This window comes from Clytia hemisphaerica, unplaced genomic scaffold (genome assembly GCF_902728285.1).
Source record: "Clytia hemisphaerica strain Z4C2 unplaced genomic scaffold, Clytia hemisphaerica genome assembly, whole genome shotgun sequence".
Taxonomy (NCBI): Eukaryota; Metazoa; Cnidaria; class Hydrozoa; order Leptothecata; family Clytiidae; genus Clytia; species Clytia hemisphaerica.
The window spans coordinates 1096227-1113681 of NW_027103770.1; the positions used below are offsets into that span (position 1 = coordinate 1096227).

Here is a 17455-nt window from a genome sequence, read left to right on the forward strand (position 1 = left end):
CTGATTATGTCCACTATATATTTGTAATTTTCTTTTGAAAGCATTTAAACTCTTAATTATGGAGATTTTTTTTTAATCAGAAAATTTTGTAAATAGAATCGTTTTTAAAGTTTTATTGAGTTACTGTTTACTGATATTGGATAAGTGCTATCGTGGTACTCAGGCAAAACAGTGACCGTTTAGTGTACTTTTTTCAAAGAATGTTTTAAAATTTGTTGAATATCAACTAAGATTGAGGAATTTCTATTTCTAAGGGTGAATTTTTTATTAAACAGCCGTTAACTCGAAAACCTAGTAAATGCCCATGTTGTTTGATTTATTTTTCAGTGTCATATGTTCACGTTACTGTTGATTTTCATTGTATAAAATTGTGTAAATATTTTGTTTTGGTTATTAATTTTTAAATTTGATGTTGAAGTAGGCTGCAATGTAATTTTCTCAACTCCAGTCAGATTGAAACATTCCAAGTGAATCATTCAAAAAAACAAAATACTTTTTTTCAAATTGGAGCTAAAATGTTAAATCGAGTTGTGCACAATTAGTGTATTATTTTTCTATGTTTGTATTTTGTATAATTATATAATCAGAATTTTTAACCAGTTTCAAATATCTATAATATGAAAAGAGTAACACAAGTCAAGCACTTTTTTCTTAGTTTGATTTTTCCATTTCAATTAAAGATTAAAAGCTACACTCGATATAATATTGAACTGACATGATATTTTGTCAGCCCTCAAAAAAGATATTTACAAACTTCTTAGTATAATTGATAAATGATATAGTCAATATAATCCATAAAAAAGTGGAACCGAATCTATAAATATCAGAATCCTCATTTACTTTTAAATAGGTTCAGAAAAAAAACGAATGAGACAATGTGTCTAGTCAAATTTTTATTTTTCGGCAATTTGGGACTACACCACCTGTCCATAAATTTTCTCCACCCCTGCTCCAACCTCCATGAAAGCTAATAAAAGTATCTTTCCTACGGTATATAGAAACCTTTTATGAAAATTTTTACTAGGTGTACCCTTTTTGGCCCCCTTTTTTGATAATATTATACTGGACTATAACCTGAATTAAATCACTCGATTTCGACCCATTTATCAACACTAGAACACAAAAGAACAGCACCATTCCATTTTCAAAGATGAAATATGTTTATCACAGTGTTGTTTCATTTATATATAAAATGATCATTTCTGCTTTGAAGAATTTTCTTCAATAATTTCACAAGACTTTTCCATAAAATGTTCATCTTCTTCTTTAGGACTTGGTAAGAAGCGATCATATCTTGGTTGTTGATATGCTCTCACACTAACTCTATCACCAACCCTGGTGATATATTCTTCTCCACTACTCTCTATAGTTGGTAAAGCTGCAGTAGAATCTATACGTGGGTCGCAAATTTGATGGTAAGGTACTATGTTAGTTGATGATAACCTTGGTCGACCACGACCCATACCGTTATATATTGGCTGTTTGATCTTCTTTTTCCTAGTAAAAAACGAAACCAATATTTTCAATTTGAAGGTTGCAAAGTCAATAGTTTTAGTTACAAAGAAACCTCTTATTTAGATGTTCCCAGCAGACACACAACGTTGTTTTAACGTTCAAATAACTTTATTTGGACGTTATGAATGTCACATGGACGTTTTTTTGACGTTGTGTGCCGTCTGGGTTATCATTTTTCAAAATAATCACATAATAACTTACCGACTACAAATGTTTTCAAGTACAGTGAAAATTAGAAGAAGCGTTGCCTAAAATAAAGAAAGGAAATTTATAATTGTTTCCATGACTACAATATATTGACTGTACAATCAAGGTCGTAATATTTGAGAAAAAAGGGACATTCCTACAAAATCCTATAGCCAGAACACTGAAGTTTTCTTAGTGAACTATCCCTTGTAACGATAAACTCCGGTATATACAAATATTGAAAAATAATTGGATAGAGAAGAGTTTTTACCTCGAAAAGTAATAACGCACCAAATGCCTGAAAGAAAAAGAATACAACAAATTAAAATCAAGAGTTCATTTATCATTTGTAGGCTTTCCCAGAGGAACGGGGCTACCTTTTTGGACCTTTAAAGTCCCGCTATTTCTTGTCCTATAAAGAGTTTCAAAAAGGAAAAATCCCGATTTTCATCCCCTAAAAGATGGAATTTCGGGAAAATGTCACGAATGGGGGACGCATATTTAGAGGTTTTTAAATTCTCATTTCAAAAATCAGGTGAAATGACCCACCCTCCGGCAAATCATGCAACTTCTTCCACCATACTTTCTTAAGCTGGGTTTCAGCTAGTCTGCCTAATCGCAGACCTCTACAAAACCACATGTAGTATAAGTAGCACGAATTTGTTAGTAGATGCAAAGCAGCCTAAGTTTTGACGTGATCAACATAAGAATACAGTCAACTCTCCCTAATTCAAACCTCTATTATTCAAAATTGTTTTGTAATTTAAATTAACTTCCCGTTGAGTTGAACTCTCATTCATCAGAAGAGTGCTTGACCAATCGGAATCGGAAGCATATATATACTATTGTCGAATGAAGTTAATGAGTTTTATTTCAATACTAATAGTTTCACGCCGTGGAGACGATCATCAGTTGAAAATAAAATTTAATTTAAAAAAACTAAAATACTTTAGTTTTTTTAAATTTTATTTTCAACTGATGATCGACAATATATATAATTTAAATTAAAAAATTGGTCCCCTCAGCTGGAAAATGGTTTGAATTACATTGAAGAACATTTTTGGTCGGTCTTAGAGATCGAAAAAAGCCGCGGCCTGGAGGCCATTTGTTTCTTTCCATTGTTGCAAACTTGAATTTGCACTGAGAAATTAGTTTGTTTTGCTCACTTTTTGATCATGTGATTAACTTTTGAACCAATGCCAAGAGGAGTATTTGGTAACGTGATCAAAAACTGAGCAAATCGATAACAAAGGAAAAAACTGAAAAAAGGTCAAAAATAAGCTTCCAGACCAGGATTTTCTATACGGACTACGGTTAAACTTACAGCAGATGCCCAAGGAAATTGCAGGTTATCCGTCAAAGCACCTCCCAATGTTGGTCCAACCATACTCCTAAATCAAAATGAGCAGGTAAAATGGCTTCAATCTTAAAATAAAAACTTATCGTATACATTGACCATTTGAACATTCATAAAAGGCTTCAATTTATATAATAATAGCCGTACGTGTATAAAGACTTTTTTGCAGCAGTTTTGTTTAGTAGCGCACGATTTTAACTCTCGTGGGACTTTTTTAGGGTCAGTAGCGGCCTGGCTTAATTTTCTTGGTGGTGCAAACTATGAAATTGGCGCCCCTGGTATTTTCGTCCTTATTTGCGCCCTATACCATTAAGTGAAACTACTGTAAGAGCAGTGACTGGTTGAAAGTAACGGCCGGAATCTCTGAGTTAACGAACTTTTATTTATCATTAAAGATCAATGGCTGAAAGAGGCCCCAAAAATTCGAAAGTTGGCAAGAATAAGGGTTCTTTGCAATTCAGGCGCCGCAGGCAAAAAAAATTTGTGTAAGAAAGGTCAAACAGCTTATAAGATATTCTAAAAAGGAGAAAGTTAGTCCGCATAAGACCACAAAAACCACAGTGAGCAGTTTCGATCAATCTCTCATTTTGGGGGTGAGCATCCTCTTTAACCCCTGGTGGATACACAATACTTGCTTTGACTTTTCGCAATTAAATGTTGATAGTAGTTTTGAAAAAATTCGTAAAATAAAACGAAGCGCCGCAGGCGAAAAAATTTACATTGCACTTATAGAAGGCGCTAAAAACGAAGGGCGCAAAATCGCCCAACCAAACATCAAAAAGAATTTTGGCGCCCCCTTGAAAAGCTTTTTGGGCGCCCCTCTCAGGTTATTCTGGGTGGTGCACTGCACACCCTGCACCCCCTGCCAGGCCGCCACTGTTTAGGGACATTGTTTTATTCGCTTAATCCAACCATGTCCGAACGGGGTTGGACGCAGGCCTCGTGAAAAACAATCCAAAGACAATCTGTAGTCCTAGATTACTGGGCTATTTAAGTAAAAGATTGATTTCATCTGTTTGAATAAATATTAGGAAAAATGTAGCAAGAGTTGTCATTTCTTAACCATATTCAACCTAGGCTTTTAGGGGCGGTTCAAACCTAGGGGGGGGGGCTTTTCCTGTAAGTTCCAAAGTTCCTCTAAATATTCAGTAAATTACGGTTTAAACGATATATTGGATCCGATATATTTGACATAAAAAATAAATTCGTATTGGAAAAGTGTAAATTTTTTTACTGTCACAAATGTCATCATGCTCAAGGTGTGAAAATTTTTACGTGTGAAAAATTTTAGGTATTAATTTTTTAGGTGTTAATTTTTTTGAGGCTAAATAAAAGTTAGGAATTTACAGAAAATTTCGTGGCAAAAGCTCTATTATTTCAGGAGTTATTACCAATAACTTGACCTCCGAACAGAAACAGCCCCCCCCCCCCCCTAGGCCGAATAGGGTTAAGACAAGATTTTGCTAAAAAGAATTAAAACGTTTTCTTTCTTACCCCAAGTTGAAATTGGCTGTGTAAATTCCCGATAGAATGCTGTCTGTTCCCATCCCCAAAGGTAGATTTGCTTTTCTAGAAAAGAAACAACATTGCTTTGTAATATCCTGCACGATAGACCTTTTTATAAATTATTTCGAGTGCAACTACTACCTTATTTTTAAACTATTACCCATGTGATTAAAACTTAAACGCTTATTCTTTCGATGTTTGTAGTGATATGATTTTACAAGTGGAAACGCCGATAAATTGAATGATAATTGAAGGTCCACTGGGGGCTTCATTAAAAACACTTGCGATACCTGGCAATAAGCTGCATCTCATTGAGAACAGGAACAAATAGTGAGGTGATTGAAAAAGCTCCAAGAGCTAACAACACTCCAATCAATAACCATAAATTTCTATGATTAAAGATATCAAATCAATAATTAATCTTGTAAATTGTCTCTTTACAATTAGAGTTTTGGATACTAATAAATAGTGAATTAATACAGTCAACTCACTCTAAATCAAACCTTCTATTATTCGAATATTTCTATAATTCGAACCAAAACATTGGTACACTCAGCCGGAAAGTAGTTTAAATAACTATCTAGTGTTCCTTTTAAATTTTGCCTTGGCTAAAGTATTACAATAGGTATTCTGCGGAAAAAAACTGGACAAACTCACTAAATTTAATTTGTTTTTCGGCCTTTCCTCGGTCACACAATGTATAATTATTGGGGTCGTTTTTTTCAAAAACAAAACTAAGATCCTTTGAGTGCACTTTCTAGCACTTTCTCTCATTTCGACCGTTACAACACACTCCCGGAAGCCTAAAAACGTACCCGTAAAAGCCACATCTACGGTGTTTCACTTACTTTCAGTGCCCCCTCCCGGCATCTAGGTTACTTGAGTACTATTCCCTGGAGACAAATACACCCCTGTCTCACAAGCCCGGTGGAACTTTTTTCCTCAGTGGGGATAGAAATTCTATTGCTAAGGTTAAAAATTTCAGTGGGGATGGTTTGGAGTACAATTTTTAAACATTGAATATCGAATGGGGATCAAGTTAAAGTCAATTTTCTAGTGGGGCTGAAATTCCAGAGTATTTTCCCACCGGGGACGAAATTTTAGCTAAATTTTCCAATGCGGCTGAGGTCCCAACGGGTCTGTGACACTGGTGTGTAAAAGCTTACGGCTCAATCCAAGGGAAGAACAAAGGACATGGTCCTATGAAAAGGAAACATATTCCTCCAAGATAAGCACCAATTATACAAGCATATCGGCCACTTATCTAAAAGATAATTAGTTTTTATTAGTTTTTTACCGAAACTTTGTAACTTTCAATCATATCTGTTATTTCACTTTCAAAATCTCTGTAGGAGCGAGCCGATTTAGCATCGGAGAGGAATGATGAAAAATAATAAAAAAAACAATTTCTGGATTTACTCAAACAAACATGAATACGCGTTTCTTAAAAGAATGGTGTTTTTCCAATTCAGAACATAAGTCTTTGCTGATGGCCAATATATTAAGGAACATCTTAAGGCTTCAAAAATTTCGGATGTTCTTCTAAAAAATCGTGCGTGTAGTCTTCTCTACCTTTTTGTCGATCAAATATCCAAGGATTGGTGTGAAAACAGTATATGTCACTGGTATACAAAGAAAAATCAAGCCAACCAAAGCTGATGAAACTGAATTCTAAAAAGAGATAAACGAAATATAAATTAAAGTCTATTCACGATAAGTGTGCACTCTTTTTTCATTTACCTATAACTTTTGAAGGAATTCTTCAATCTTTATAAATTTGGTATCGTTGGAAAGATATTAGTGAGTGGAACAATTTGGAATAAAAAATCCATATCAAAATTCTAAAAATGAAGATGAAAATGAAGAAGAAAAAAATGAAGATCTTGTAGAAAGGTGCTATAACTATCATTTTCACTGAAGTGACTCCTTCATTATCGAACATCATCACTGTGAAAAAATTTCTCAAAAATAATCATTCAGTCAAAAGATATCAAACAAAGTTCTAAGCTGATTGACGTCTAAAAACGCTGTTTTCTGCTGTTTTTTGCTGTTTTTTGGGGTCAATCACTTATTAACTTTGTATCATCTATATATTAATAGCCGTAGTCTGTATGTCATTTTGTTTGTTTGTGTGTCACTTTCGTTTTCGCAAGCAATGTTTTGTTCTTTTAAAAGATGACTTTTGCCTCTTGCTCCACAAATGTGTTAAATCAGATTCGCGCCGTTTTTATAAAGACTTTGTTTTGATTGATAGATTGGACTTTTTCTTTTTTTTTTCTCTCTTTTCTTTTGTTTAATGTTTTCGAATGTAATTAACGACCTTATTTGATTTGAGACATTCGAATTCTTTTCAAAACAAAAATCTTTTAAACAGAATCTGTTAAAGAAAAGAACAAATATAAAATAAAACATAAGAATCACAAGACAAGTTTGTTAGAACAACAGCAACATTAAAAATAAATTCAATAGGCGGTAAAAACTAGAGTTCTTTCTTCGTAAAAAGGGACCTTTAAACATCTATGTCGATAATTATTTTGCTGTAAATCTAAGTCATTGTTGAATTTGAAAAGTTATCGAAGTTATGACGAAGTTATTTCATAAAAAGCAATATAAAATTGCGCTATCACGCTTTTTTGTCTGCGTGTCCTAGCTGCCTTCCAGGGGAACTATGGTTTCGAGCTGACTGTCGGCCCTGTCCCTCGGACCCTTAGCAGAATAAAGAGGAGAAGAAACAAGGGAAATTGTGTGGATTTTAATTCACTTTCTGGAACTAATTTGACCAAATTTCTATCTTTCTGGGGGGAAAAAGTTGAAATTTTCCTACTTTTTCGATTCTTAGTGGGACTGAAGTTTTATTTTCCGATTTTTCAAACTGCCATGTTTCAAAAAAGGCACCCTTAAGGCCGGCACATACCCATACCCTTCTCTTGCCTAAGTACCCCCCTCCCGGGCTGCCTTTTTTCGACGAATCTTGTGTCATGTCACTCCGCTTATCTTGACATCAAAGTTTTCCTAAACATCAAGAACTACGGCAAATATAAACGCGAGCGAAGCGAGATCTGCTTTCTGATCATTTTTGCCACAAAAATCTTTTTCAAAATATGGTTAAAAGATACGTCACCCGGGAGGGATAAAGTCAAACTTTGAAGAAAATTCTTCCCCAAAGGACTTTAAATGCGTTCAGCAAACAGCTAAACCGGCGTGCGACGCCGGGTACCGGCTAGTAACTTTATATTGAAAAAATATTTTAGTGAAATTTTTTCACAGTGATGACCTCCTAAGATCAAAGAATCTCTCCAGTTAAAATGAAAGTTTTAGCACTTCTCTACAAGATCTTCATTTTTTTCTTCTTCATTTTCATCTTCGTTTTTAGAATTTTTTTAAAGACTTTTTTTTTCAAATTGTTCCACTCACAAATATCTCTCCAATGATACCAAATTTATAAAGATTGAATAATTCCTTCAAAAGTTATAGGTAAAAGAAAAAAGAGTGCACACTTATCGTGAACAGACTTTAATAGACGATATCGGCTTCACATGAAAACTCATATTTGACCCCCGAGAATTCCCCACACCGCTTTGTGTGGAAAAAATTTCACCGTGACATTTTTTCTGCGCAAAGCATTGTGGGCAATTTTCAGAGGTCAAATCTATGTTTTCACGTTAAGCCGATATCGTCTATTATCACCAGAAAGATTTTACTACAAACAAGTCTCTTCTATAAGCTTGCTAGATAGATCAGAGAATCAAAAGCTTTAAGAGGTTATGGAATATAATAATAAAAGATAATCTAAGGAATATTTTGCTGGAACATTGCGTTATTTACAAAATACAGTTGATGCTCTCTAATGCGACGTTCTACTGTTCGATACGCTCCGTTACTCGACAAAAAACTCTCATAAACGATTCTCTACGATTCTACACGCTCCCTTATTTGATGAAAATTCGACTTCCCTACAAAATCAAATTAAAGAGCGTCAAGTAGTATTTCTGATCTAACAAACTTATCAACTGATTTATCAATCCATCGGGGGGTACAGAAAGCTGAAGTTCGCAAAGTTTAGTAATATTAGACACTGTTAATTCAAAATTAGGCCGTGACAGACGAAATTTGCATCCAGATAAACCCTAGTAGAAATACAGTAATAAAATATAATTCTATCCCCGGGGGTACCAGGATTAGTGGATGAGGGGTATGTGCCGACGGGACATCCAAAAACTGACCCTACCAAATTTTTAGTAAAAAAGTGTGAGACTATTTTGAAATTTTTTTTTCGATTTTTGAAAAATATCTTACCCTTAGAGACTTTTTTACAGCTTTTTTCTCTAGAAAGCAAAAAAAATTTTTTTTAAATCGAGTTAGTACTTTGAAACTTATTTTTGTAACCCTTGAAGAGACTTTTGAAGGTGAAAAAACCGAACCTTATCGTCCGCATATACCGCCCCTATATTTGCCTAATTACCCCCCCCTCGGATTCTATCAGATAATTTGTTTCTAAGTAAGTAAGTCTGCGATTATAGTCGGAGGCAACCCGAAGGCTCCTCTTTCGATAGCTGTCCAGCGGGCACCCACTCTTTCTCCCTGGATTGCTCCACTTACCCTTGATCCTTCTCTTAATTACTGAGCATCAAGCAGATAGTTATTAAGTACCATTTTGGGAGTCTTTGGTATGACCCGGCTGAGGGTTGGACTCACAACCATGCACACCGTAGTCGGATGCTCTACCACTGCACTACGGTCTCTAAAGATTTGTGTAACAAATTGTAATTGTTTTTACATACATCAGTTAATACTTCCACGTAATTTGTCAATGTTGGGTCGAGGAAAGAAATAACCATTCCAGCTGTCAGGGAAACTGTACCTGAAATTGATCAATCATTAAATGTTTTAACACACAAATTTCTGATTAGCAGATTCATGTAAAAAAGACATGAAAAACGTCGAGTAAAGCTCTGATTGGCTGAACAATGCTTAAATATAAACATATTTGTATTAAATTGTCCAAAGTATGAGGCATGTCTCAGCCAATCAGAGTTTTACTCGACACTTATTCGTGACTTTGTTACACAAATCTGCTAATAGGAAAATCATGTAGTAGGTTTAAAGATGAAATTACATCGCTAAATTGCAAGTTACAGAGTTTATGGTACAGGCTTTCAGAAACGCATCGCTAACAAGATAATATACTGGGAAAATTACTGGCCGACAAAGCGAGTAAGTTTGCAACCGCAGTCGAGGGCTACCGAAGGCTCCCTTTCCTCTAGTGTGGACGGGTGGACGAAGGTAGTGGAGGGCGCCACTACTTTCCCTGGATTTCTCCACTTACCCTTGATCCGTCTCTTTAATTGCTGAATATCAAGCAGAGAGTCATCAAGTACCATTTTGGAAATCTTTGGTATGACCTAGCAGGGGATCGAACCCACAACCTTGCGCACCGTAGCAGGAAACTCTACCTTCATGCTACGGCCACTCAAAGCCAACAAAGTTAAAACCTATAATTCAAACCTTGCAAACAGATTGTAGAAAACTTGAAGATATCATCACTCACCCATAATAAATATACCAGGTATTGTAATAACTTTTAGGAAGCTCACTGTTTGATCATCGTGTCTATGAACTCTAAATGCTAAATAAAGTTGCATTAAATTGAATATTCAAAAGAGAATTTTTGAGCTCAAACAATCCAAGAAAAAAATATATAGCAACAACTACGACATTTATAGGTATAAATTTTGTTCGGTAAGGCGTTATAGAATTAGCCTGGTTAACCAAGCCAGTTTTTACAAGGCCAAGATACAGCTGACGGCAAAATAGTGATATCGGTGATTTTTATGATGTACGGAATTTTAAGTTTGCCTTGAAAAACTGATATTCAGTCACAACTTATTTGTGACCTGGCTTAGATTTCTAAGCTACTATAGGATGACCGTATACTTTGCCTTTAAACTCTCTTGACTAAGCCTAAGTTTGAAAACCGACCCTTAGAGAGACTGAAATTCGAAAAAATGTTGTCCATTTTTTGACGTCTTTGCAACGCTTGGAGAGACTATTTCCCCAAAAATTTCAGCCAAAATTTTAACCCAAATTTAAAGAACTCATGACCCTTTGCTAAGGGCTGACTTTGCTTTTTAATGGTTTTGTATTCTTTTGAAGGACTTTCGAGTGAGAAAAGTGCGAGTGTGAAAAAGGGACCCTCGCACATACCAGGTATCACAGCTAAGTTTAACTCCCTTAAATTATTTAACTCCTCAGTCATAAAGTGCTAATTCGATGAAGAATCATACAATAAAATTAGGGAATTACAACGCCATATACAAACGAACCATACGTTGAGAAAGGTGAAATAATTTTCAATGTAAGTCTGAAGTTCGGAATCTTTGAGTGATGACTTCGGCAACATAGGGTAGTGAATCGAATAAAGGAACACGATATAATCAGGTTAATGTAGTTAAGCTTTTGAAAAATTGTTGAAAATTAACAACAAAGAAAGCTACAAAAGTACCATAATAATATGAAATTTGAGAATATCTCTAAGCAAATTAAACTTTTAATTCTAAATACTCTATTTGGGTTTTTTGGGTCCCATGGGACAAGAATAACTGCAAAATTTTCAAGGTTTGAGAATACAGCGTATTAGTATTAGTTAGGGTCAATGCAGTGCAATACAATACAATGACGTCTTTTGACGTTTTAGTAGGCGGGAGTCCCTACATCTTTAGGGTTATGGGAAGTCATTATTTACTAAGGGAGTTATAATTTCCTGGGAAACTTCTACTCTAGGGGAGTGTTTTATCATGACTGGGGAAGTTATCTTTTACAGGGAGTTAAAACAATCCACTACACTGGCACCCGTTTTGCCTTAGTATCCCCCGGGTGATCAAGTCGATACTATAACTGAAAACTCACCCAGCTATCTCGTACCCCGAGCCATATGCACCACTTTTTAATTTCACTGATGGACGTGATAACATCTTTTTGTGAGCGCTATCGTCGCTATCAGAATCATCAAAAGGCGAGCTAAGGGACTGGATACGAGTTTGGCTCATCTACTCTTGTGCGCTTAATTATAGGGGGTGGAATAAGCAGGGGAGTGGGTAATCCAGATTGAAATCAATAAAATGGGGGTGTCATAATTAAGTGCTATTGACCTGATTTTGCTAAAAAACCCTAGGAAAATGAAGATTTATGGCCAATTTTGGCCATTTGTAGCATAAAGGTCATAAAATCAGGGGCCGCGGCTCCACTTTGAAAGTGATGGGGCCATGATATACTGATGAAGGAGACGCCACCATGATTGGCGAATTTTAGCCCTTCTAGATCGTCTAAAACAGGTCTGTTTTAGGGTTATTAATTAAACAAAACTTTTCTTGATTAGTAAATTTTCTTTTTACTTTGAAAAAATATGGTCGGGCCAAGGCACGGGTGGCCCTCCCGGTGCCGCTGCCCCTGAAAATGGGGGGGGTCATTGTAAAGTGATATGAGGGCGATTTTTTCAAAAAATTGCAAGGGCAAAGCACATACCTTATCGGGGAAAACTTTGTCGGGAAAAATTTTCGTCGGGGAAAACTTTTGTCGGGGAAAAATATTCGTCACTTGCTGTTAGCGGATAGACGCATTAAGGCCGAGGTAAATTCTCGTCGGGGAAAAATATTTGTCACTTGGTCAAAACTTCGTCACTTTTCCCCGACGAAGTTTTACCCGATAAGGTAATAGTATTTTGAGATTTTATGTTTCCTTTTTACAAAGTGTATAAAGCTCTGAGTTAAAAAAAACAACTTACTTGCTTCCTCAGGCAGCACGAAGAATGTAAGGAAAGCTGCAGAACAAATTAAAACTCCAATCGACATCAATGGTAATTTAAATCCCCCAAACTGAAAAAAGAAAGTGATTGGGTAATAAAATGTATATATCAACCATTGAAAATGTGGTCGATTTGCCGAGAGGACTGTTCTAATTCTAGTTCTAGTTCTAGTTCTAGTTCTAGTTCTATATCAGTGTCTTCCCACAAACCAAATATTTTCTTTGTTGAAACGCGAAAAAAATGGTTTTCGTCTAACAGGGTTTTCAGTCTAATCAGTGACATACACTATTTTCACATAATTCACAATCACAATTTCACAATGTATCAAGATTATGTTTTTTTTCTTCACCAAAATAGAAATTCCCATGTCAACTAACTTACGGGCCCTTAATACATGCCACGTGGAGATGCCTCACATAATTTGAACAAAAAAAAGTGAAAAAAGTTGGAGGGGTCAAATTTTCGGCATTTTAAAAAAATCATGACGTCATCAGGTGGCAATGACGTCATCAGTGATGAAGAAATTTCACCAAAGATGTAAATATTTAGTGCACACTTGCAAAATTTCAAGTCAATTAAGTAACTAGCCGTATTGTATAAGGGTTGCGAAGCGATCCAGACTCCACCTCAATTCGCAAGTTGCTAGCAAAATAAAGAGACACTCTAAAAATCCCTCTAATAAAGCCGCTATAGAGACAGGGTCGTAAGAGCCTTAATCGTTAATGCCCCAAACACACCACATAATCCACGGCGCACAACACCGCCGCCGCCCGCCGTGATCGCTCGGTTTTTCCTTTAGTTATTCTAGTGTAAATGGGTGCCTAATAAAATGCGAGAACGATCGAACTATTTATTCGATCACGAACGTTGTCGAATCATCCAAAACAAAAAGAAAACAAAAACAAAATGTACAAAGATTCTTGTTGTTATTGGCATTTTGATTTATTCTTGACAATCGACATTTATTACCTCCGTACTTCCTTTACCGGGGGGGGGTAGTAGCAAATGGAGGGTACGTATTGCCAACCGGCCCTAAGGTACGTTTTTGGACTTCCATAGTTCCGCTAAGCCTAAGGGTCGGAAAAATCAGAAAATCAAATTTCAGTCCCACTAAGGGTCGAAAAATTGGAAAATTTCAACTTTTTACCCCCTGAAAGATCGAAATTTGGTCAAAATTTGTCAAATTTGTCCTGCCAAGGACACCATTTTAAAATGGCATCTTTCGCAGTCCTAGCTACCAAACCGAGAAAGTTTTCGTGGCTTCAAGCCAAACCATTCAAGGTAATTTTGATAAAATCATCGGTTTGAAGATGTGATTTATATAACAAATTTTATAGCAAATTTTCGCTTGGGATAGAAGTTAAAGGTACGTGCACAATATAGCAAAACTGCTTCGCTCGTAAATTCGCTTCGCAAAAATTTTAAAATTTATCAAAAACTTTCGTTTCGGGGGAGGCGGGTCTCTCCCCCTCCCTAAGATGCTCGAAGGGTTAACTAAAGTTTAAGGATCTTTTCAAAGCCACGGTCCATCAACTTCAAATAAAATTTTCTCAAAATAGGCTAAAACGAAATTATTATATTTTGTTTCATTGGAAAGCTCAAGATCTATCTTTTCGGCACGCTCTTATTAGTACTCAATCAAAATTACCGGCAGCCGAAAGAATCGTTCATAAATGAAGAAAATTTTGCTGGGAAATACTGACAAAGTTCAAAACATCAAAACATATCAGAGAGGAGATGCGTGCAGCCTAGTGGCACACAGATACCCTGAATATCAGAGGTTAAGTTTTCGAAGAATATATTAACCTCTGAAGACCGATAATAGAAATTTTATCGCGCATGTGTTAATCTAATCATTGTAGAAAGAATCAAAGATGAAGAGCAAATAATACCTTATATTAATGTCTAGCAAACTGTATCAGTATGCAGTTTACTATTTACGAATTCCCCAGAAACCTCCAAGTGTAATCGAAGTGAGTTTCTTTCGAAAGAAATCTTTTACATGATCCCCAAATGTATAACAGTAATTACTAAACTAGGAAATGTCACTTTCAATTGAATCGAAATAATAGACATACTTTATGTTATGATTCTCTATCACTGACTCTTTTTAAAAAGCATTGATGATATTTTTTTGTTGTGTTTTCAACGACGGGAATAAAGATATCAACTTTGAACTTCATCCAAGATCTTGGATGGTCGTCATGGTTACTTTTGTCTTCGTTGATTGCGGCGATGAATAGAATATCGATTCGTCGGCACAGCGTAAATATATGATTTTGAGCTGTGCTTTTCACGGTAGCACACAGATGGAACACTGAAATATATGCACATGTGCAAATGTGCGAGCAGAGAGTAGTGGTTTGGGTTAGCTTCTTACCTTATAAAGCACTCCACCAATGACAGGACCAAGCATCAGACCTACACCTGACGATCCAGACATTACCCCCTGAAAATTGATGAAAAAATGAACTGGTGACCCAGCTGGCACACAACGCTGTTTAAACGTTCATCTAACGTTGTATGGACGTTGTGAACGTTATACAAACGTTGAAACAACGTTGTGTGCCAGCTGGGGAATTTCGAGGAACATTTAAAGTTGTTTGAGCACCCACTGTTCTTTATTTAATTACTAGGGGCAACTTTGCTTTAGAATGCGCCAAAAAAGCCACCGCCACTCAAAATAATTCAGGGATTTAGGGAAAAGACCTATCAAAGAATTTAATCTAGCACCTTTGGGGCTTTAAAACTCACTAATCAGTCCCCTGCTATTACTTTAGTTTAACTGTCACCTACCTGAGCTGTGGACATCCTGTGTTTGAAGGAGATGGAGACGATAGAGAGACAGCCAGTTTCACACCCAGCCGCCCCAACCGCCATCACGACACGTAGAATGAAGCAATAAATCAAGAAAAGTTGATCATCTTCGATGTAATCCAAGCTCCTTGAAGAGAAAAGAAGATTTTAGCAAAGAATATCTTTTAGGGAAGCTTTTTTAATTCAACTTATAAGACAATGAAAATCATTTTTATGAAATGCACCATTGAAATGTCTTCCGACATTACATCACGGACCCAACATCTGATTGGTTGCAAGTGACGTCAATCAGTCAATACATCAATTGCAACCAATCAGCTGTTTGGTCCGTGGAAGACGTTCCGAACGTTTGCTTCCATATTGGTGTAAAATACATAACTTAAAGGTTTTGTTTTTTAAATAAGAGTGATATCATTTGCTTATTCATCAATCTTTATTCACAAGCTTTTTCCCAAATTGACAAGATTGTGGGGCAAGATTTGTCAGAAAGAGGAAAAGAAAAAAAAATTAATATAACAATAGGCAGACACTGTCCTGGTATGAAATATGTGTCTGATATGAAACGGGAACACTTAAAAATATAACAAAAATATGAAAAAAACTCTATAGCTTAAAGAAGCGTATCTATAACGGCACTTTTCGACGTATTTTAATTTTTAATAACAACAAAACACTCCTGTCTTACAGCCCCGGTAGAACTTTTTCTCACAGTGAGGATGAAAATTTCTATCGAAATCCCAATGGGGATAGAAATTCTATTGTTTCCGAGCTTAAAATATCCAATGGGGATGGTTTTGGACAGCAAATATTTGCATTGAGTTTCGAATTTTGAATGGGGATGAAATCAAAGTCAATTTCCCAGTGGGGCTGAAATTGTAGGGTATTTTGTCCACCAAAAGACGAAATTTTGGCCAAATTTTTCAGTGGGGCTGGGGTCCCAGCGGGTCTGTAACACAGGGGTGTAACAAATGAAGTCATTTAAAGTTTTGTGAGCCCCGGTATTCGATCTTACCCTAGAATGACTAATGAACATCCTTGAACGAACGAGCCACCAATCATTGAAAATTTGACACCAAGTTTTGGCATCTAAATTGAAAAATATATGATTATTCTATAGAAATAGTAAAATTGTAACTCGCTGGTTGTTTTCAAGCCGGATTAGAGTAAAAATAGGTAATATAACAGTACCAAACGTGAAAAAGATGCTACTAATGATGATGTTATACTTCAAGGTCACGAATAGTAGGGGAATAAAAGATTTTCCTTAATATTTTCAAAATCTAATAAACAGGGGGGAGACCGAAAACCCCCCAAAATAAGGTAATTGTAAGCTAAAACTAGGCTACTTAGAGCAATTCAGCTTTGTGATAGCTGAAAATATTTTTGAAAATAAATAAACGGGGGGGGCTCCTAATAAGAACGAGGTAGCCGATCCGAAAATTTTTCGCAAATTGATAAGCGGTGGGAGACGTTTATTCGGGACCTTAGAGTAACAAAAAGGAGCACAAGGGCTGGTGTAGTTAACATTAAAAGGTACACGGGTATGTCCCAGCCTTAGAACCTTGCTTCTTTTGACCTCCAACACTTCCCTCTGGCTCATAAAATCCAATCTATTTTCCCTAAAAGCGTTGTAAAAAGCTAAAGAAAGTACATTTTGGGAACAATTCTTGATATTTTTTTAGGAGGTCGACAAAATCAATCGGGGTCACTAACAAAAGAGGTTTTGACCTAGTTTAGTTTAACAAAAATATTCATTTCTGGTTTTTTTTTTATTATCCTTTGGAAATACCATATTGACATGTAAGTTTGGTTGGCAGTACTGTTGGTTGGTTGGGAGAGCCTTTATATTAAACTATTGACCAGAAGATTATTCAAAGAGTTGTTCAAAAGTTGCTGAAATTCTACGCTGGAGGGTCTTCTATATTTAGTATTATGAATCAGAGGATCCGCACTCTCCCTTGCATTAATTTCAAACCTTCCCTCAATTTTTTTACTGTCAAAAAGATTAATTATTGCGATAACAGACCTATTTATACAGACTTGACATCTTCCAATGCTAACAGGATTAAAGCGTCAAATATTTCAATGAATAATACAGTATTACTATCAATACACAATAGTTTGGTCATTTTTGTAGGAAATCTAATCGGATTGGCTGGTCTTGTTTTAGATCAGAATGTAATTGCTTAACTCCTGAGAAATCTGAATAAAATTTTTCACAACTAGGTCACTTGAAGTCTAGCCTGGAAAATAGTGCATTGCTGAGTCATAGA

General features: G+C 35.9%; 1 protein-coding gene across 1 annotated transcript; it reads right to left on the reverse strand.

The window, feature by feature from the left end:
- Positions 1–1141: 1141 nt before the first annotated feature.
- On the reverse strand, positions 1142–17311 carry LOC136805994 (MFS-type transporter SLC18B1-like). The gene is made up of 15 exons (XM_067062577.1): positions 17219–17311; positions 16195–16268; positions 15162–15309; positions 14746–14814; positions 12345–12435; positions 10113–10190; positions 9346–9425; positions 6137–6235; positions 5731–5828; positions 4855–4953; positions 4553–4627; positions 3026–3092; positions 1973–1999; positions 1717–1763; positions 1142–1497 (listed from the first exon to the last, which is right to left on the reverse strand). Exons 1-15 carry the CDS (start codon positions 17309–17311, stop codon positions 1197–1199), a joined length of 1446 nt encoding a protein of 481 aa, XP_066918678.1. The 3' UTR covers positions 1142–1196.
- Positions 17312–17455: the final 144 nt, after the last annotated feature.